General features: G+C 43.9%; 1 protein-coding gene across 2 annotated transcripts in view; it reads left to right on the forward strand.

The window, feature by feature from the left end:
• The window catches only part of PRLR (prolactin receptor), a 610,827-nt gene that overhangs the window by 563,169 nt on the left and 24,104 nt on the right, over positions 1 to 23,554 (forward strand). For both annotated transcript variants that reach the window (XM_029578943.1, XM_029578952.1), the window contains 3 exons: positions 6,104 to 6,258; positions 11,819 to 11,960; positions 20,692 to 20,791. In XM_029578943.1, coding sequence (XP_029434803.1) covers positions 6,104 to 6,258; positions 11,819 to 11,960; positions 20,692 to 20,791 — 397 coding nt within the window. The remainder of the gene's footprint in view (positions 1 to 6,103; positions 6,259 to 11,818; positions 11,961 to 20,691; positions 20,792 to 23,554) is intronic.

The raw sequence follows: 23,554 nt of genomic DNA on the forward strand, positions 1-23,554 counted from the left end.
ACATCACTCCAACACTTATTTCACTTCACCAGCTACCAATAAGATTCAGGATTGAATACAAAGTACTATCCATCCTACATAAAATTATATATGAAAAACAAGAAAATTGGCTAAGCCCCTCTATAAAACTGCATACCTCAAACAGAAACCTGAGATCAGCAAATAAGGGACTTCTAAAAACACCACCTATGTGTTCCAATCAACTCACCTCAACCCAAAAGAGAGCAATATCTCTAGGTAGCCCAAAACTCTGGAACTCCCTACCAACTGAACTTAGAACTCAAGAAAACCTAAAAACATTCAAAAAAGAGCTAAAAACATGGATGTTCAACAAAGCATACCAACTCACCCAATGAACACCACAACAACATCACCCTCCACTCCAACCTGAAGAATAAATTAAACTTATCACAACTATGTATTATAACTAAGAAGTGAAACGTAAAACTCAACAGTAACTAACTTGCATATGATACCCCTATGTTTAACAACAGTTTGAACCTTTTTGAAACTCGTTTATCCCCCTTAACCTTGTAACCTTGTATTTTTGTAAACCGTTATGATGGTGTATTATGACGAAACCAATTGATGGTATATAAAACTCGATAAATAAATAAATAAAATAAGATGTTAGGGCCTGGCCAAGAGATGAGCATGTAAATACTTCTGCTATGGATGACATGAAAGTTTTAAAATAAAAACATGTAAGCAAGTCATCGAGTTTTAAGTATCGGGGCTAACAGAGGGGAAGGGAGGCTATTAAAATAGGTGGGTCTGAAAGTCCTATCCCTTAACTGGGCGGATCAGGAATGAAATGGAAAAACGGTAAATGGCATTGGCGCGCATCTCTTATAAAATTTCCCCACCTACGAGGTAAATATGGGATTTGCGTGCATCCATTTAAAATTGAGTGCACATGTACGTGCGTCCAGGCTATTTTATAACATGTGCGCATATACACGCATATGTTATAAAATAATCACGTCTCTCCTCAATGGGCGTGTTGTGGAGCGCTAGGAGAGCAATCCCACTCCTGGGTAATGTGTGTCCTTGGGCCACGGCTCGACCCCAGAGGGCTCTGAAGAAGTGCCGCGGGAGGCGTAGCATGCCCGAGCATGGGCTGGACGGGAGCAGGGCTGGAGTGCATTGGAAGACAGGCCCTCCTCCGGACCTGCACGCTTCAGAAGACCCAACAACGCAATGTTGGTCTTGTGAACAGTCCTCTGACCGTTCCCAGCCCTTTCGGACCTGCCGCAGGGTACGGCACGAAGCGGCAGGCCGGATGGAGGCCAGGACAGCGATGACTGGCACATGGATTCAGAAGAGACTCAGGAACGACGTAGACTCAGGCATAGACGTGGACTCAGGACGAGGTGCAGGATCCATAGACGTGGACTCAGGCATAGATGCAGGATCCTTAGACGTGGACTCAGGCAAAGACGTGGACTCAGGAATGAGGTGTAGGATGCATAGACGTGGACAGGCACAGGCTTGGACTCAGGACTGGATGCACAGAGGAGGAATCGGGAACGAGGGCTGAAGGTAGACATGGGCACTGACCCTCAGGGCGCCCTACTCAGGCCACCCGCGGGACTGAGTCACGGACCACCCTGTCCCATGCGCGCCCTACTCAGCCCTGGAAGGCTGGTTGCGGACCACGCAGAGAGCGGGAGAGCACAGGAAAGAGGAAGCAGGTTCGCTGCACTCCTGGCAGCACAAGGCAAGGATACGCTGCTCTCCTGGCAGCACAAGGCAAGGATACGCTGCTCTCCTGGCAGCACAAGGCAGACTAAAGCATCAGGATCAGGAACAAGGATATCTGGAACAGCAGGAACATCAGGACTGGAACACAGATACTGGAACAGGAGACACACCTCAGGGCTGGAACATGGACATCAGGAACAGCAGGAACATCAGGACTGGAACAGGAGACACACCTCAGGGCTGGAACATGGACATCAGGAACAGCAGGAACATCAGGACTGGATCAAGAGACAGACCTTGGGACTGGAACGGCAGGCAGACATCAGGACTGGACGAGGAGCTCCAACAGGTAACACGAAACACAGGACCTTGCAGAAGTGCTGGAACACGGACGACTTCCTGGAGCGAAGGATCTCAGGAGTGACCAACTCCTTGCGAAGGCAAAGACACACTGAAAGCTGAGCCCTTTAGTAGGGCTGAGGTGGACAATGCCCAGGGAGGGGTCAGCAGGGGGCCACACCTGGCTGGCCCTTTAAGAGGAGCAGAGAGGCGCGCGCTCGTGCCCTAGAAGGCTGGAGAGAAGAGCTGGCAGCTGGTGGCGTCCTCAGCCACGTGGAGGACCCAAGGAAGCCGCGGAGCAACCCTGGACTGGAGCTGGGTGAAGGCAGGTCAGTGGAGCAGCTCCCAGCCGCATGGACAGAAGCAGAGAAGGTAAGGCTGGCTGCAGGCACTGGCAGAGAGAAGTGCTGGCTGCAGGGAACTGTGAGAGAACAGAAGCAGGAGAAGGGCTGACTGCAGGAACGGCTCCATGCCGTGAAGAAAGCCCCAGGAGGAGAGGTAAGACTGCAGGCAGAGTAGAGAGCTGCAGGCACCGGCAGGGACGGCTCCCTGCCAGGCAAGGACCCGGGCTGAAGCAGGCACTGGGAGAGACGGTCTCGCTGCTGGCTAAAGGTCCTGGGATCGCAGCAGCACGTCGGGGAAAGGCAGAAACAGGAGCTGACCGCATGGCAACAGCTGCGGGGAGTCCCAGCTGATTCAGGGAGAAAGCAAGCAACAGCATCAGCAGCCTGGCTGGCTGTCTGTGAGAAGGTAAGAGCCTGCCCATGCTTCTTGTGGGCAGGAGCGTAACAGTGCGTGCATGTGTGCCCTCTGCCTGTTTAAAAGTTATCATTCCTGCATCTGTATTGCAGCAGAGGTAAAGCATGTACCAGAAAGCCCAGACAGTGGTTTCAAAATTAAATCATTATGCACACTTTTTCTTCCTTGACCTAATCCCGCCCCTGTTTTCTTGCAATGCACATACTTTTCCCCATGGACAATTATCAACAGGTATTTTTATGCAGGTAAACCTGCTTATTCAGGGATGGCATTCACAGAGGGAAAATCATATTTTGACATGCCTATGACCCCTATGTTAACATATGATTTTCCCTCTGTGAATGCCATCCCTCCTAATCATATATTAATAGAAACCTTGTCTGGAATGAAGTGTATTTCTAGCCTCTGCTCAGAGCTTCTGGTCTGCCTACACTAGTGATATATATGTTGCCCTTCCTGCAAAGAGGAGCATGCAGTCTTTTCTGTGCTTCCAGATTCTGTCAGCCTAGGAGAATTGATAATACTTGTTCATGAATGAACCCAAGCAAGCACCTGATTTGGATGCATTCACTTGTAGCACTGACCAGCCCCTCCCTTCTTCACAGTTAGGCATCCTCTATGCTCATCTCATACTTTCTTAAATTTTGTTCTATTTTGTCACCCCCACATCCTTTGGGAGATTGTTTCATTCATCCACCATACTTTCTGATAAGAAACATTTTGGCCCGGACTTTAAAAGCTTTACGTGCGTAAACCCAGGCCTTATGCGTGCCGGGCCAATTTTCAAAGGCCAGGTCACGCACGTAAGTCCCGGGGCCGAAGAAAAGGGGCGGGGTGGGGGGGAGCTAGAGGTCCCCGGCACAGTGGCCATTTGCTGCTGTGCCTGGGGATCGCGTGCCGGCAGGGTGCCAGTGCTCGCTACTTGCGCCTGCCCTGAGGCAGGCGAAAAAGGTAGGACAAGGGTTTGGGGGGGTTATGATAGGGCTAGGGGGCAGGAAGGTTAGGGGAAGGGGTAGGAAGGTCAGGCTAGGGGGTAAGGAAGTTCCCTCCGAGGCCGCTCCTAAATTGGAGGGGACTGGGAGGGAACTGGGGAAGGTGCGCACATGTTATAAAATCGGGCGTCCATGTGTGCACGCCAGGTAGCACGCGCACATGGACGCGCACGCGCATTCTTTTAAAATCTACTCCATATGTATTTATTTTTAATGACTTATTACTCACCTACCCAGAGAGCTTTCAAGTTGGGGAACAATAATACACTATAACCAAACACAGGACTTGATTTACTAAGGATTTTTCCCCATTTTGTATCAATGGGAAAAGATGCATGGTAAATAAGTCCCATAGTTCTCTACGTCAAAGAAACATCCTGCACCCTTAAATAATACATACAGCATAGATAAAATGAGATTCAGCAAAAAATGTATACATAGTTATAAAATGAGCAAAAATTAACCAAAAATTCAAATTAATTAAAAACAGTGGGGTAGATTTTCAAAGGGTTACGCGCGTAAGATACGCGCGTAACCCTTTAAAAAACCCCCCTGCGCGCGCCGAGCCTATTTTGCATAGGCTCGGCGGCGCGCACAAGCCCCGGGACGCGCATATGTCCCAGGGCTTTGAAAAAGGGATGGTATGGGGCGGGGAAGGAGGCGGGGCAGCAGCCCAGGGGCGGTCCCGAGTCCTCTGGCACAGCGGCCGTGCCGGAGGTTTGCGCGCCAGCAGCCGGCCGGCGCGTGCAAGTTACACCTGCCTCGGGCAGGCGTAACATTGACAGCAAAGGTAGGGGGGGATTTAGGTAAGGCTGTGGGGGTGAGTTAAATAGGGGAAAGGAGGGGAAGGTGGGGGAGATCGAAAGGAAAGTTCCCTCCGAGGCCGCTCCGATTTCGGAGCGGCCTCGGCGGGATCGGGGAAAGCCATCGGGCTTCCTCTAGGGCTCGGCACATGCAAGGTGCACAAGTGTGCCCCCCCCCCTTGCGCACGCCTACCGTGGATTTTATAACATGCGCGTGGCAGCGTGCGCCTGTTATAAAATCGGGTGTACATTTGTGCGTGCGCATAGGATTTAGAATCGGCCCCAGTATGAACTTATTTGTTCATGCTATAGCTTATTCACAAATAATGTTCATGCTGTAGCTTAGTTACAGATATATTAAAGTTGGCAAGGAGGCCAACAGTAAACATTGGATCAGCAATAGAAATCCACAAATATACAACACTATTCAACTGATAGGCTAACTAAATAAACAGGAGAAATCTATTTCTTCAAGTGGAAACAAGACACATGTGATAATAACACTTACAATTGTATTAAAACGGCAATGGGAGCCAAAAGTAGCATTAAAGCTTTAATAAGAGCCAAAAGATGAACATCACAGCTCAGCTAATAGGCTAACTTAAAAGACAGCATGAACTAATTTGTTCACATTGTGACTCAGGCAAATCACATTTATAATTAATAGCAGGTTATATTGAAAACAGCAATAAAATCACAGAAACCAATTGAATCATGATGTAAGTGGTGAAAGCCCAACAGTTAACATCATAACCCAGTTGATAGACTCATATCCTGTAAGCCTGTTCAAACAGCCAGGTCTTAAGCTACAACAAAATGTTTTATTTAGTTAATTTATTTAATAACATTTATAACCTACTAGAACAAATTGCAAGCTGCCAGAATTCACGTACATAATAATAACACGCTATTAATGCTTAGTAGATTTCATTGCTACTGATTTTTATGATGTATCACATATTGTATGATATATTTTAATGGGATATTATTATATATTGTATTGTTTTCATGTTTTCTAAATTGGTTTAGGTTGGACGGTTGCCCAAGGAACGCATTATAGTAATATAATGTAACATAACATAAGTTTGCCACGCTCCTTCACTTTGAGTTTGACAGCCTCAACTTTTCCCCTTATCTTAATCATCTCTAAAGCAGTCAGTGATTAATATCACACTCAGAACCAGCAGAATTACGCCATTCTAACTTCAAAATGTTATCTTTGAATCAGAAAAACTGACCTCATTAAGAAATTGGCAGATTGAAGAATATGTGGAAAGTCATTGTAAGGTTGCTATACATTTTTTATGAAACTTTTTAAAAAGTTGTCTTTCACAGTAACAGGACAGCAATTGTTTCAATATATTTTATATAGTGACCCAATGCTACTGGAAACTCTTCCAGTATAGATCTGTTCTTTCTGCCTCATGCATATGGAGGTCAGAATTCATGATGTAAAGTAATAAAATAATAACTATTGTTACCATGCCTATTTTTTTATTTTTGTAGTTGAACCCCACCCTCCAATGAATGTGTCGCTGTCAGTAGAGAAAAACCATCTGTTGGTGAAATGGCTTCCACCTTCAATGGCTGATGTCAAATATGGCTGGTTAACACTTGTGTATGAATTGCGGCTGAAAACTGAGAAGGCACAAAACTGGGAGGTGAGCAATGTAAAATATTGCGTACGTCACTTTCTTTTTCTCTCTTTGTCGTCATTTTAGACACCTGAATTTCAAGCAGAACACTTTATTACTTTGCATATGACTAAAGGAACAATTTCCTTTTTGGGCATGGTTAAACTAGGAAAAACTTTAAAAAATGGTCAAGATCTGGAAAACATAAGTGAATCAAAGAGGAAAACTGTGCACAGAGAGAATTGGTGCCGCACAGTTGGTCAACCTTCGTATCAAAGATGGCATTTGCTAATGATGATGATGATAATAATGAAACAAGGAAGAGAATGGCGATAACAAGCAAGACAGTGATAGGGAGCTAAGTGTAGAAGGAGAAGATATTTAAGGGTTATGGGAATGGTAGAGGAAAAGAGGACAGGGAGAAAGGTCAAAGTGTGAATCCAGTAGCGGACATATGGAGGTAGCTGACATTTTATTTGCTATGAGATCATGCACATCAGAGGATCTAAGCCCAGACCTATGTATGCCCTGCCTGACCTGGATTACTGACATTAAAGAATTGCCATAGCCTGATAAGGAGAAGGTAGAGATGCCTGGTCCCTCATCCCACAAACATTTGCTGGGCTGGTCCTCCTCATTTCTCTATCTCTCATGCAGGGGTCAGCATTAGGGAGTCAGAGCAAATGACCACAAAACTTTGGTCCCTGTGATTACATCTTTTTCAAGTGGGACACACTTCCCTTCTAAACAGGGATAATGTGCAGTAGGAAGAGGATAAATTGCAGTAGTAGGAAACATGTTCACTTGATCTGACTTTCACTGCCACCACAGGATCTCATCCTGCTGTTACTCCGACTGCAGTGCTTTCTCCTGTTGATCTCACAAAGGCTGCCTTCTCTTGATTCTGACTTTGCTTTTAGCATATTTCTAAAATGTGAAAAGTGCTATTAATTTTGATATGGGCATCTCTCTTTCTGTCTGTCACAAACGTTGTCTAAACTAGGGCTTCCCAAACCTGTCCTGGGGACTCCACAGTTAGTTGGGTTATCAGGATATCCACAATGAGATAAATTTGCTTATGTTTGAAATCCAGTATATGCAAATTTACCTCATATATATTCATTATAGATACCCTGAAAACCCAACTGGCTGTAGGGTCCCCAGGACTGGCTTGGGAAGCCCTGATCTAGACAGTGGTGCAAATTAACAGAGCATGTTCTTTGAGGAACCCCTAAGTTTATTGGTCATTTTTGCTATTTTTCCAGAAAAGATATTAATATTTGCATTTTGATAATGCTCTCCTTTATAGTCATTCTCTTCCACCATAGAGGGCAATAATCAAACCCCACTGGGAGCTTGCAGGCTCAAGTACTTGATATTTGCCTAAGTATCTAGAGATTAATATTCAAAGCTATTTCACAGATAAAACATTATTTTGCCCATATAACTTGGCTGTTTGATTATTGCCCACTCTTTTTTAGGAAAAAAGAGAAGGATTTTTTCAGCAGACTTTGGGTTTAGGTCAAGTTTTGTTTTGGGATTGTTTTTTTTAAGATTCCTATATGTTCTGATTTGTGTTTATGTTAATATATATTTATTGGTCTACTTGGTTTTATATTTCACCTATTTGAACATTTTGACCTGTGCTTTTGTTTTATGCTCCTGTATATTTTCTTGTCTCTTTTCGTTTTGTATTTGATGTCTTTTTTTATGTGCAATATTGTGTATTTGTTTTAGTTTTTAGCTGCTAGGAGTAAATATTTCGAGGACTAGCGGATTAGAAATGTTCATAATAAATAAATAAAAGCATCCATGTATATCAGCAATGTGGGTACTTTTACCCAAGGCCAGCCCTAAGCTAGTTGGCATCCTGTGTGAAAACTGAATATGGTGCCCCTCTTTTGCCTCCTTCTGGCACAGCACTCCCTCCTTTGTTAGTGGCAGAACCTCCAGCACAGGATCCTCCTTTCTCTCTCTACCACTTGGCATCCCCTTCTCTCCACCTCCATTATACTCTCAACCCACCCTCTCTTTTTCCCTCTGCCTACATGATGTGGAAGGATGAGGGGAGAGAGGATGCCAACCTGTGCAGCTGCATAAGTTGCACACTTCAAAAGCCAGCCCTGTTTTTACCAGTGTATTTTTGGAGGCATTCCTGGGAAGGGGTTTGGTCAGGGGAGGCATTTAAACTATGCACATAAGTTTGTCTAAAAGTACTCAAACAAAAGCAGGCACACATATGTGCGAGTGCTTTTCAAGGGATAATAATCAAAGCAAAATTATCCACATTGTTTTGCTTTGATTATTTTGATAAGCTCCCATGGGTAAAAACTACTTGCAGGGTTTTCGAAATGCAGGCAGTTCAATTATTGCTTCTCTAATGGCCATGCAAACTTTTAAAAATTTAGCCGAAACTACATTAGAAGTTCCTCAATAATGTGGAAGCTACATTTATTTTAGTGAAACATGTAAAATGCTTCTTATTCTTATAGAACAGAGTTGATCAACTCCAGTCCTCAAGAACCACAAATGGGTCTGGTTTTCAAGATATCCACAAGAAATCAGCATGAGATATGTTTGCATAGGGGCGGATTTTAAAAGGAGCGCGAATAGCCTACTTTTGTTTGCGCTCCAGGCGCAAACAAAAGTACGCTGGATTTTAGTAGATACGCGCGGAGCCGCGCGTATCTGCTAAAAACCTGGATCGGCACGCGCAAGGCTATGGATTTTGTATAGCCGGCGCGCGCCGAGCCGCGCAGCCTACCCCCGTTCCCTCCAAGGCCGCTCCGAAATCGGAGCGGCCTCGGAGGGAACTTCCTTTTGCCCTCCCCTCACCTTCCCCTCCCTTCCCCTACCTAACCCACCCACCCGGCCCTGTCTAAGCCCCCCCCTTACCTTTGTCGGGGGATTTACGCCTCCCTCCGGGAGGCGTAAATCCCCGCGCATCAGCGGGCCTCCTGCACGCCGGGACGCGACCTGGGGGCGGGTCCGGAGGGCGCGGCCACGCCCCCGGGCCGCCCCAGGCCGTAGCCACGCCCCCGTACCCGCCCCCAAAACGCTGCCGACACGCCCCCGAAACGCCGTGACGACCGGGCCCGCCCCCCTCGGAGAACCCCGGGACTTACGCGAGTCCCGGGGCTCTGCGCGCGCCGGTGAGCCTATGTAAAATAGGCTCACCGGCGCGCAGGGCCCTGCTCGCCTAAATCCGCCCGGTTTTGGGCGGATTTAGGCGAGCAGGGTTCTGAAAATCCGCCCCATACTGTAGAGGCAGTGCATGCAAATGTATCTCATGCATATTCATTATGGATTTCTTGAAAACCAGTCCTCTTTTGGTGCTCTTTCATAATTTTTGTAGTGACTATAGTGCTAGGTGGACTGTTTAGGGAAGCAGAAGTCTTCCCTTATTGACAAAGCAGGTATAGTGAAGGTAGCAGTAGTGTAAGCATCTTCTACACTGCCCTGCTAATGTCAAAGCAAATGAAGTCATTTATTAATGGCACACTTTTCCAACAGAAGAGTTCAAAGCGTGTGCCTCAATGCAGCTCTGGTGGGACCACTGTTAGGAGCAAGAATGTACTTCACATTCCATGCATGTGAAATTTGACCTTTCTGCTAAGAAAGCCAACTATCAGGTCGATACTGTAAGACCGCGGGAGAGCGGACGAACGCCCGCTCTCCCGGCGCGCGCACCGGCCCCTCGCCGGTGCGGGCGATTCAGTATTTAAATGAGGTGACGCGGGAAAAACGGGGAAAAGGCGCTAGGGACACTAGCGCGTCCCTAGCGCCTCCTTTTGGCCTGGAGCGGCGGCTGTCAGCGGGTTTGACAGCCAACGCTCAATTTTGCCGGCGTCGGTTCTCGAGCCCGCTGACAGCCATGGGCTCGGAAACCGGACGCCGGCAAAATTGAGCGTCCGGTTTTCGGCCCGACAGCCGCAGGCCGAATTCAAATTTTTTTATTTTTTTTTTACTTTTTTTTACTTTTGGGGACCTCCGACTTAATATCGCCATGATATTAAGTCGGAGGGTGCACAGAAAAGCAGTTTTTACTGCTTTTCTGTGCACTTTCCTGGCGCCGGAAGAAATTAGCGCCGACCTTTGGGTCGGCGCTAATTTCTTAGAGTAAAATGTGCGGCGCTAATTTCTTAGAGTAAAATGTGCGGCTTGGCTGCACATTTTACTTACTGAATCGCGCGCGCATACCTAATAGGGCCATCAACATGCATTTGCATGTTAAGGGCGCTATTAGGTGCCGCGGGTGGGCCGCGTGTTTTCCTCCCCTTACTGAATAAGGGGTAAGGGAAAACACGCGTCCAGAGCAGGCTGACAGTGTGCTCCGACGGAGCACACTTTACTGTATCGACCTGAATGTTGTCAATTAGTGTCAAATTATGATAATGCTTTTAAAGTAATATGGACATCTATCCACTGGCAATTGAACCGAGAGCATGCACTCATTTTGCATAGGCCACTAACAACTTTAAGATGATAATGAATTTTAGGGATGGCCATCTGTTTTGGGTTTTTTTCATTACATTATCTGTATTCATTTTTGACATGCATAAAATTGTACTTTTGGCATAAAATCGATTTTATGTGGGTAATTTTCAAAAATATTTACATGCAATTTGCAAGCATATTTAGAATTGATCTTGCATACGTACTGCAAAGAGGCATTCCTGGGGGCAGAGTTGGAGTAGGGAAACCATTTGCATGCATAATTTTGATTTATACCTCCTTAGCAAGTGAAAATGTGCATCCCTATGCCATGTCAATGTATGCTCAGTCCTACTAATTTTGAAAGCAAGCACGCATGCAAGTCCACTTTGAAAATTCGGCCTGAAGCCCGCGTGTAATTTTTAGATGCAGACTTTAGCCATAAGTGCTTCATGCACCTAAGTACAACTTTACACATCTGTATGCATGTACAAAATGAAACAAAACAAAACAAAAAAAAGTTGATTTAAAAAAATAGAATAAAACAGAATGACCTGAATAACATTTTTCCCATGCATAACCTAATAAGTTTTGGCCACTACCAAACCAATCACCGAAATAAATAAGAGTCAATTTTATGAACGCTCCTTCTACAGATGTATCAAAATAAGCATTCACAAACTTCTTAAAATGATTTGTTATGCAAGTGAAGGACCATTGTACCACCCGTGCATGTAATGCCAAACTTAGGCTTAGACACGTTTAAATGGGTCACATATAATCATCTGTCCAAAGTGTAATTGTGCTCAACTATTTTTTAAATGTTTTTCAAATTTTTTTTTGTGCGCATAAAATAATTTATATTCCGGGCATCAAGGTTACTTCCCTTCAAACAGCCTCAACATGCTTATTCATGGGACAAAGTGCTGCGTCAGGGGTATAAGCAGATTTGAATCTGTGATTTAGTAGCAAAACGATCTTAACCCTGTGCTAGACCAAAGAGTCATGCAGGACATCTAACTATTTTGGTTGATTGATGTTAGGAGTAAAGAGAGGGAATACTAATGTGGGGTGGGGAAGGGAGGCGCTTGTTAAATAAAAAATTTTTTTACTTACAAGTATTTTTTGTTTGGCACTTTTTTTCCTGACCCAGAGCCACTCAGCTGGACAGCAAACCCAGTTTAATGTCTTCAGTTTACATCCAGGAGAGAACTATATTGTTCAGGTCCGCTGCAAACCGGACCATGGGTTTTGGAGTAAGTGGAGCTCCGAAAGCTATATCCAGATTCCAAACAGTAAGTAAACAATTAGGTCAGCATTTTCTGCAACTCATCTAATTATGCAGTAAATTAATTCTGAAACTTATACTATAAAATATCATCAAACATTTTCTAAATAATAGAGATTTCTGATACCTTTGATAGTTTGCATATTTTCCATAGATTGCTCTTTCAGTTGTTCCATGATTAAAAATTTCAGGTATAAACGGTAATTCTTTTTTATCTTAAACTCATTTGTTATAACCTGATTAGTGATATTGGAGAAGTCATGCTTGGTTCCAGTTTCCATTATTTTTAGCTCTGCATTATTAATCTCCCTTATTTCATACTTCTCCCCCCAACAATTTTTCTTCTGAATATTCAAAATTAGGTATGTTTTCTGTTTAGGAATTCATTTCCTTAAATATATTTTTGTCTGATCTATTGTAACTTATACAGGTCAATATTCAAAGCGTGTTCAGCACTATTTTTCCATATAAGAATAGCGTATGTGGTTTAAGTCTGGACGCTGAATATGCGCCTAAGGGCCTCATTTTCCAATATCGCAGTGGTAACGCATGAGGGGGCGTGTCCTATGCAAATAAGGCATTTTCCGTGCAGCAGGGAAACATCGCGTGACACGATGTTTTCGCCATTTGCGGAACTGGATTCGCAAATTGCGAAAACATCATGCACCGCGATAAAACAACCAATGAATCTTCGCAGTGAGAGTGAGAGAGAGAGAGAGAGAGACAGAGAGAGAGCACCTTCCTATAGTGCCTATGCCCTAGACAGGTATTTGTATCCCTATGGGAGGGCCACCTAGTAACTCGAGGTGGGGATTAGGTATGAGCGTAGGGGGTTGGGGGCCACTTTCACATTCAACATGAGACCTATGGAAAGAACAGTGGTCTCTAGTGAAGATTTGCTGGCTGTCGGAGTGAGGACACTCACTCCAAGAAGAGATTTTGGCAATGTTCTCTCAACCTAGCTTGATGGACACTCTACCTGGGCAACAACAAGCTAGGTTGAGAGAACGTTTAAATAGATTGAGAAAAAGACTAATTTATGCTTTTTTTGATCTTAAGTGTCTAGCTTTCAGAAAATAAAAGCAAAGAGTATTAAAATAAATGGGTTGTTTTTTTTATCATAGCTGACCAAGACATTGATACATTGATTCACCCCAAATCATTATGGCTTCTGGAGCAGAATATATGAAAATATGAGTCTTGCTGAATTGCAACTGTAACACAAGGAAATATTTACAAGATATTTAGCAGAAAAAAAATAAATTGTACATAGTCTTAAAAAAAGATAAGAGTGTGAGAAGGAGCCACTATAAACATCTGCAGAATCAATGAGGGACCGGGAGCCTTGATCACAGCATTTTTTTTTTCACCCGATCAACTCCGAAAAGATCTAGAGCATGAAAACAAGAAGCACTCAAACACACATTCAACCATGGAAACAGTCAAGAAAGGATACAAGAAAAATACTCACAGGAAGGGAGAATGACACATGCCACATGCAAGGACCCATAATTCCCATCCATTCCTTCTTCCACTGAGGCCTTCTCTCATCATCTAGTCTCATTGATCCTCTGTGCAGTAAAGAGGAAGGAGCCTCTGCTGATGCCCAGCATAAACATGAGGGTATTGACTTCACTAGTATCTGAAAATTATTACGCGCGGAGCCGCGCGTATCTACTAAAAAACCTGGATCGGCGCACGCAAGGCTATGGATTTTGTATAGCCGGTGCGCGCCGAGCCGCGCAGCCTACCCCTGTTCCCTCCGAGGCCGCTCCGAAATCGGAGCGGCCTCGGAGGGAATCCTCTAACACCCTCCCCTCACCTTCCCCTCCCTTCCTCTACCTAACCCACCTGCCCGGCCCTGTCTATACCCCCCCCTTACCTTTGTTGGGGGATTTACGCCTCCCAGAGGGAGGCGTAAATCCCCGCGCGCCAGCGGGCCTCCTGCGCGCCGGGCCGCGACCTGGGGGCGGGTACGCAGGGCGCGGCCATGCCCCCGGACCGCCCCGGGCCGTAGCCACGCCCCCGTACCCGCCCCCAAAACGCTGCCGACACGCCCCAAAAACGCCGCGACGACTGGGACCGCCCCCGACACGCCCCCTCCGAAAACCCCGGGACTTACGTGCGTCCCGGGGCTCTGTGCGCGCCGGTAGGCCTATGTAAAATAGGCTTACCGGCGCGCAGGGCCCTGCTCGCGTAAATCCGCCCGGTTTTGGGCGGATTTACGCGAGCAGGGCTCTGAAAATCCGCCCCATTAAGCGCACTTAACACAGGTAAAATCTACTGGCAATTCAATTGCATATATTGTAATTTTCAAAGGTTTTTGAAAACTACTATGATATATGCTGTACACAACACAGATAAATGGGCTTTTAAAAATTGCTGCGCTTGTATGCTGCATTTACATTTATATTTTCCTTTGAAAATTACCTTGATACAGCTCATTTATATGCATAAAACCAAATTTTATATGCATAAAATCCTTTTGAAAATTCATTCCAAAATATAAGATGTTATGTACAACAAAAGGTATAGCTTCCTGATGCAGCTAGATATATCTCCCAGAAAGCCCATCCTGTATCACACTAACTCAGAAAGAAAAGCTAGAGAAGTGTTGATGGGCTTGTACAGATGCTGCATTTTCTGCCACAGAAAATGCATGGAGGCATGGAGGAGTTCTCTAGTGGTTAGAGCAGCAGACTGTAAACTAGGAAAGCCAAGTTTCAAATCCCACTCCTGCTCCCTGTGACCTTTGGCAAATCACTTTACCTTACATTGCCTCAGGTGCAAACTTACCCCTAGGTTCATCAAATGCAATAATTTTTGCATGGATAACATCCGTGTAAGGAAAAGGGGCATGGCTATCCTAATTTTAGAAAGACCACATGCTATCTTATAGGGTCATTCATTCAAAAGGCATATCATCAGTTACTGCAAATTTTTAGAGAGACAGAGAGAGATTCTTTATAAGGGTTTCATGTTAGTCAACTATTTATATCACTATAGGAGGGCCAGCTAGTAAGTCGAGGTGAGGTTTTGGTGGTGGTCTAAGGTTTTGGGGCTAGTTTTAGATGCAGAGTGAGACGTACGAACAGCACAATAGACCTCAGTGAAGATTTGACGTGATTTGGAGTGAGGAAAGTCAAACTAAGATGAGATTACTTCAGTGTTCTCTCACCCTAGCTTCATAGTATCCTGATAGAGAGTCCATCAAGTTAGGGCGAGATAACATTGTAGAAATCTCATCTTTGTGTGACTTTCCTCACTCCAAATCACGACAAATCTTCACCGAGGTCTACTGTGCTGTTTGTACATCTCACTCTACATGTAAAACTGGCCCCAAAACCTCACCTCAAGTTACTAGCTGGCCCTCCTATAGCAATATGAATAGTTGACTACTAGGTATGCCATCCCAGAGGCTCTCTCTCCCTCCCTCTCCCCCTCCCCATCCCTCAATGCTCAAAATGGAATTTGCAATATTTATTACAAATTGCATTTTGGCCGTTTCGGGCATATTGTACAGCTTAATGCCAGGAAAAAAGGTGCAGTTATTTCTGGTGTTAAAAGCATGCAATAATGACTCTCATTTTCACTGTTCCTGCCCAAAATCCTCCCCAATCTCACCCCTTTGAATAAATTTGAAAAGTTTGCATTTGCATTGCGATAAATATCGTGGGTGTTAATGCCATAATGCATTTTGATGAATAACCACGTTAGTGACTCATTCACAAAGTTGCATTAAGCCATTTACTGTATTTTTATAGTCTCATAGCTGACCACTAGAGCTGTAGAAATGTTTAACCTTTATCTGTTACCCTCAGCCAAATTGATCTGTGCCATGGGTCTTTCCTTTCTCATGTATACTGATGATATTCAGCTGTGCATTCCTCTGGGCAAGGAAAAGAATGTTACAGAGAACAAACTTAATAACTCTCTAATTGAGATCTCCGCCTACAAAAATCAAATAAAGTCAAACTAAATCCTCTTAAATTGGGGATACTCTGATATGAAAACCCACACCCATCTTGTACTTGACATGCAGTTTTTATTTTCTGATTGTGGTCAGATATTGGGTAATTTGATTGAGTCACTTACCAAATTTATTTACTTCATTCATTTATTGTAATTTGATATACAGCCTGATATTAAAAATCTCCAAGCAGTTTACAGTGAGATGCATCGTAAAATACAATTCTATAATCATAACAATAAAACAATAAAAATAAAACAAATTAAGAAAATGTAATAAAAAAAATAATAAACATAATTCCCTATACCATAACTCTATCACCCAGCCTAACTCTAAAAAACAATTTCTTAATCCACAAACCATTTAGTCATCCTACTGATACCACTGTCAGGTCCCCACTATCTCCCAGAAATTTTATTCTCTGTCAAAAGCATCTACAAACAGCCAAGTCTTCAATAGCTTGCAAAATTTCAAATAATCAGCAGTGACTGTCTGTCTCATTTTATGTATTCATTGCTAAATAAATCTGCCATTGCCTGGATGAGAAAGATGTGTTTTCAGAAGTCCAAGCACTAGCGCTGTCTAGAATTGACTACTGCCATATTGTATATCTAAGTCTTCCCAAATCTTGGCTTTATGATCTCTAGGATGTGCAAAGTATTGTGGTGCAAATGATTAGAGATGTGAATCGTGTGCCCGATCGTTTTAACGATCAGGTTCGGATGGAGGGAGAAAAAAATCGGATCGTTAGAGATGTGAATTGGAATCGGTTCCGATTCCAATTCACATCGTTAATTTTTTAGTGAGGCCTGAGCAGATAAAAAAAACCCCACCCCGACCCTTTACAAATGACCCCTTTGCTCTCCCACCCTCCCGAACCCCCCCCCCCCCAAAATGTTAAATTACCTGGTGGTCCAGTGGGGGGGGGTCCCGGCGCGATCTCCCGCTCTCGGGCCATCGGCGCCATTTTGGCTACCACTGATAAAAATGGCGCCGATGGTCCGATAAAAAAAAACCCACCCCGACCCTTTACAAATTACCCCTTTGCTTCTCCCACCCTCCCGACCCCCCCAAAAACCTTTTACATGTACCTGGTGGTCTAGCGGGGGGTCCGGGAACCATCCCTTCAATCATACCCTCAGTGCCGGTGCTGGACTGGTTTCAAAATGGCACCGATCGCCTTTGCCCCTGTGACATGGTGAGGGCAAAGGCGATCGGGCCATCGGCGCCATTTTTATCAGTGGTAGCCAAAATGGCGCCGATGGCCCGAGAGCAGGAGATCGCGCCGGGACACCCCCCCCCCCCCCCCCCACTGGACCACCAGGTAATTTAACATTTTGGGGGGGTTCGGGAGGGTGGGGAGGGTAAAGGATTGGTTTTAAAGGGTCGGGGTGGGTTTAGGGGTTGTTTTGGTGTGCCTGTTTTCCCACCCTCCCCCCAAATAATTCCCGTACTCGATTTTTCATGATAAATCGATGGAATTCCTATTGTATAGAGTCCCTTACCGATTAATGACGATTTTAAAATTATCGGACGATAATTTAAATTGTTAAAAAACGATTCACATCCCTATAAATGATTAGTAGGTTTAACAAGAGAGTATGCACCATCATTGTGGGCCAAATTCCATTGCTTTCCTGTGTTCTATTGTGTACGATATAAGGCTATATCATCTATTTATAGATCCTTACATAATGCAGTAACTACTTCTGTTGAAGAAATGGTTATTATTTATGCTCCAAAAAGACTTAGGTTCTCACAAAAGGTCCTCTTAGTGTTGCCTTCATTGAATGATATTCATTTGAAAAATACTAGGAGGAAAGCCTTTTCCTGTTCAGGACCCTCTGCATAGGATCATCTTCCAGGGAAATTTTGGGTCTTGAGCAATTATTTAGTCTTCAGTAAGATGTTAAAATTGTAGATTTTTAAGATTGCGTTTGACTCAGATGCCAAGCGTTATAGCTTACAGTACAAGAATGTTTTACTTTTAATTTATCGGTTTGGTTTTATCTGTTTTATTTTATTTTGTTTTATACTTATTTTTTAATATGAGTTAGATGTTTAAATAGTTTTTTTCTGGTAGATGCTATTAGGTTTTATTTTCTGTCCATTGTTTGTTTTGATTTTTGTTAATCTGTTTTGATTTGTATATTTATTTGTCTATTCTTTGTTCCACCTTGAGCATAATTTTTAATGATTTCATGGAATATAAACATTAAATAAATGAAATATGCATGAGTCAATGGTTGTGGGCTAGCAAAATGAACACCAGTTCACAGAGCTGATTAGTTGTCAACTTATATTTTGATTGAAAGGAAAGGCTGTCAATATATAAGAAGTGAAGGTGGTGGGTTGTCTTGTCCAGCCTAATTGACTTAAGCGTAATTTAATGTTCTTCTGCACCTGTGTGTGGTCTTGAATGGCCATGTGCTCCTCTGCTTTCCTGTCCTTTCTCTGTTAATTTGTTCAATGTATTGGGCTCTATAGAGCTATCAAGGCATGCTTCTCTCAGATGGGATTATCATTTGTTATATGTTAAGGGAATAGTCCTGCATCATGGGGTGTTCTGTTAATAAAGAACTGAGAACAGGACAAAAGTTGCAAAAGAGCTCCATGAGCCTTCCTTAACTCCTGTATAGAATACTGTTTCATTTCTTTCTACTTAAAATATTGCTATTTCATTTTTCTCCATTGAAACCTATGCAGTTGAGCTGCTTGAATAGATCCAAGTATATTTAGAAGCAGTGTAGTTACAGGGCAAGTGTTTTTGGCTTCTTGCCCGTAATGTGAGTTGCCATCATGGTAACAATGCTCAAAGTGCTTCCTCTACCCAATTCCAGATGTTGGTAATGCCCAGATAGTGACTTTGCATAATCAATAATTCTAGGATTGCATGCAACTTTAAAGAGCATGTTTTATGACTCCATGACATACATATGCGTATTATAGCTTTTCTGGGTGTGTGTGTCTGTGTGTGCATCTTCCAGTTACTCTGTGATGATAGAAGAATGGGGTGGAAGGGTAGATTGTGTGTGTGACTAGGTGGAGAAGGGTGCATAGGTGCGGTTAGGTGGGGGGGGTTTATAGGGAGGGATATCTGTGTCACTGGTGGATGGTCGCAGGTGGCATGTATGTGTGTGGGGGGGGGGGGTCTGTGTAGGTGGTGGGGGGAGGGGAAATATAGTGTGTCTGTAGTGATTGACCTAAGTAAGATTGGAAGGGATATAAAAAAGGGGCAAAATCCATGGGTAGTTGCAAATCAAGGCTCATGATGTGAGATCCCAGCCCTGGTTCTGATTGAGCTGGAAGCCCAAATGAACAGGAGGAAACTTCTGGGTCAGAAAAAAAAGAGGGAATTCTGTCTACAAACTTACTGGTAAATTACAGTTATCACTAACATTAAGGGGTCTGCGTCCATCTGATAGCACTATACAAATGATTAATAATGATAATCATAACAATATGTATTTTGGCATTGAGTCATTACATTAGTGATGCCATTTTCATTTTGGTGCCACTGCCGACAAGAGAGAAACTGACTACCACCTGCCAGCAAAGATTATAAAGAACATTTTGGGGGTGAGCTATATCTGGGATGAAGGTTTGGGGGGCCTGGAGGCCTGTTTTTTGTTTTGGGGGGATGGGGCATGAGTATGGGGAGGCTGGAAGCCCATTTCTTTTGGGGGGATGGAGAAGAGTGGATAAGCAGGCCTGTATCGTTTCCAGGAGCAGTGAGAGGTGAATACACAGTGAGGGGCATGGGGGCTGGAGGCCTGTATCTGGTTTATTTCGGAAGGGTGGAGAATGGAGGTTGGGGCCCTGGAGAACCAATTTGATTTTTGCAGGCGGGATTGGGAAGAATAATTTGGCCTGTAAGGCACAAGTCAAAATGTCTTACTAAGGTTACAAAAGTTACCTACATCTTCTGATGTGTAGTTAAATGTTAATATGGACTGTGTTAAGCCTCTGAGGTATTAATAATGGGTAGTGTTAATGCCTAATAAGGCCATTTGCATTTATTTTTCAAGTTAAGTCATTTGCATGTGTGTTAACATTACTGTTGGAGAGCCAGCGGTTACTAATGTACATGCAAACAGCTCACATTAATGAACTAAGTACATGGGTATTAGTTAATATTTGCATTAATACTAACACACATTAGGACATAGGCCTCCAAATTAACTACTTTAAGAGAAAACAATTTTACCATTAGGGTGATTAGATGCAACATCTTTAGGTAATTTAAGAGAAAAAAAATGATAATATCATAAGGCTACCTAGGAACCTTCATTTTTAATTTTTATTTTATTTTTCCTGGGAATTTCAGTGTTATAACAAAAATAATCACTGGAAAAATTATTACTTTTCCACTGAATTTTCTCCTTTGTGTTATAACAAAGACATTTTTCTACTGATATTTTTTGTTATAGTATTGAAATTCCTAGCAAAAATAAAATGAAGATCCTTTACATTACATGTGGATAAAGTGATGTAATTCTCTACATCACTGAGTACAATCAGTTGCTGTACACAAAGAGAAGGCCACGCTTATTTAAAAAAAAAGATCTAGCACTATAACAATACATAACTGAGACAAAATGAACAGACCATGTGAGTTGGTGCACACCATTTTATTTGCAGGGACAAAAAACTAATAAGCTTCATTGTTTCCTGCTCAATAAAGCCAAGAAGCAAGAACACATATCCATCACTTAAATAGTTAAAACCAGTTCTTATATGTTTTAAGAATTTCTTTTTTATCTTTTAGCCTTCCATGAGAAAGATATGACACTGTGGATTTCAATAGCTGTATTATCATTCGTCATTTGTTTGACCATAATCTGGACAATGGCTTTGAAAGGCTACAAGTAAGTTGTTATTTTCCACATTGCATGAAACCATCTGTCCTCTTTTTAAATTTGATATTGCTGATATTGATATTGTTGAACAAGTAAATTAAAATCGACTCTGTTCATTGTCGGCTTTTTGGACTTCGCATATCTGGAAATAAATTCTTGAGCCAATTTGTAATTAAAGAGATTGATTTATGGTGAAATAATAATAATAAGCTGGGTTTGTATGAAGGCTGTGAGCCAAACAACATCAAAAGCCACTTTACAATTTAATATTTTTAAGTCATGCATGTAGCTGTATATGTGGCAGAAAGTCTGATTACCAAATTTGATTTAGATGGCATGAATTTGCGTGACAGCTGTCAAAAGGAAGAGGAACAAACATAGTATTATTCTATAGTAGTATCTAGTTATGACTGGAGCAATCCGAGGCATAGGGAAAAGAACTTTTTTAAAGTTTCTCAGAGTTGGTGGGAGAATAGGGATTTACAATCCAGCGTTTTCTTCATTTGCAATTCAGTGCTTTAATTGCTAGACTCCACTGATTGATAAATATTCATTCTTTCTTTCTACTTAGGACCTATGCAATAATACTCACGCCAGCGCACGCATTTTATATAATTGGCGCGCGCGCTATTAAAATCTACCCCTTAATGTTTAGGTTTATCCTACACCCTCAAATGGAGAACCTGCATCAGGGGTTCTGTGAGAGTGAGTCCAGAACTTAGCCCTGGTATTGAATGTGAGCCTCTCCCCCTTGGGATAGCTCTGAGATGGGTTACATATGTAAATAATGTTCTCCACACCCCCCCCCCCCCCCAAGTCTATAGTTTTTCCAAAATCACAACATTTGTCATTTTTTATCTGTGTTAGTAGTGCAATTTTTAAACTGAGGCCCATTTCTACAAACTAGGAGAAAAGCACCATGGACTCATATCTGAATATTGCTATTGTCAGACAAAGAACATTAGATATGTCGTTTAGTAATGAGGGTTTCTTTCTTATTTTCTTCATACTCATATGGGGGTAGATTTTATAATTTTCTGCAAGCGCGAACAAGAGTACGCGGGATTTCAATAGATATGCGCGTAGCCGCGCGTATCCATTAAAATCCGGGATCGGCGCGCGCAAGGCTGCCAATTTTGGGCAGCCTGCGCACAGCCTGCCTCCGTTCCCTCCGAGGCCGCTCCGAAATCGGAGCGGCCTCGGAGGGAACTTTCTTTCGCCCTCCCCTCACCTTCCCCTACCTAACCCACCCCCCCCCCCCCCGGCCCTATCTAAACCCCCCCTACCTTTATCGCTGGATTTACGCCTGCCAGAGGCAGACGTAAATCTGCGGGCGCCAGCGGGCTGCTGGCGTGCCATCACCCGACCCGGGGGCTGTTCCGGAGGGCGTGGCCATGCCCCCAGAACGCCCCCAGGCCGAAACCACGCCCGCGGCGCCGCCCCCGAAACGTCGCGTCACCCGCGCCACGCCCCCAAAACCCCGCGTCACGACCGCCACCCCCCCCCCCACCACGCCCCCGGCACGCCTCTCCATGCAAGCCCCGGGACTTACGCGCGTTCCGGGGCTTGCGCGCGCCGCCAAGCCTATGCAAAATAGGCTCGGCGCGCGCAGGGGGGGTTTGGGGTAGGTTATCGGGGGGTACGCACGCATCCTACGCGCGTACCCCTTTGAAAATCTACCCCATATTTTCTTCATCATTACTTAATTCACTAAAGTTTAGTATATATCATATCAATTGTGCCAGTGGCTTCTTCTGGTCAAAATTATTTTTTCTACAAGGAGAAACAGTGCCTCTGTATGTAGCTGAATACTGCTAGATAGACACAGAATGAGAGAAAGGCCTTAGTGGCCAATATTCAAAGAAAGTACAACACCTGGCCAAGACTTAATTTGTCTGCCTATTATTCACCTACATTCAGGCACTCAGCACTGAAACTCTGCACTAAACGCCTTGCTTCTTCTTAATTCTCCCCCTCCTACATGGGCATACTTTGAATTTTATATTTGGGAGGAGCTATACTTAATCTGCTCGGCTCTCCATTTCCCACTGACCTGTCTTTCTCTGTTCCCCTTGCAATTCCTCGTCCCGTGCCTCCGCTCCCCAGCAGGTTCTTCCTCACCCCTCCTTAGCCAGCTGCCCTCCTCTGCAGGCTTGGTTCAGCCATCCCTTCATCCCTCAGCAGCGTGCTAGGCTCCCCTTCATTGGCAGGCTGAGCTCACCTTTCAGTTTGTGATTCTCCCTCCTCCACAGATTTGGCTCACTTCCCTGCTCTGGGCTATGTTTTGTTTTTTTTCTGGGACTTCTCTTTCTCCACACCCTGCGGCACTTCTCTCGGCACTGATAGATTCAGGCCGGAGCCAGCCCCATGCCCGAAGACACCTCACCATAGAATCTAATATTATAAAATGTGCAAATAATCCACATCCGCTAGCATGTTCTTTTTTAATTAATGCAACTTTTGCCAAAGACATACATTTCCCACAGTGGAAAAAAATACACAAAATTTGGGGTAAACAAAATATGCAGGAATCGCACAGTAGAAGGCGCTTATCCTATGGACGCAGATTTGGATCCCACCCACCAGCTCTCCCAATGATATAAAGGGAGGAAAGGCAGTGGCTGCTTCTGTAGCCCAAGTGCTGCTCTTCCTGCCCTTGTCTCCAGGTGGCCCATGGTATGCCAGCAGGAATGGGGAGAAAATTGTGACAGAAATCATAACCAAAAAATAAAAGCACCACAAAAGTATTGATCAAGGCTTACATTTGTGCTT

This window comes from Rhinatrema bivittatum, chromosome 1, assembly GCF_901001135.1.
Source record: "Rhinatrema bivittatum chromosome 1, aRhiBiv1.1, whole genome shotgun sequence".
NCBI classification, from domain to species: Eukaryota; Metazoa; Chordata; class Amphibia; order Gymnophiona; family Rhinatrematidae; genus Rhinatrema; species Rhinatrema bivittatum.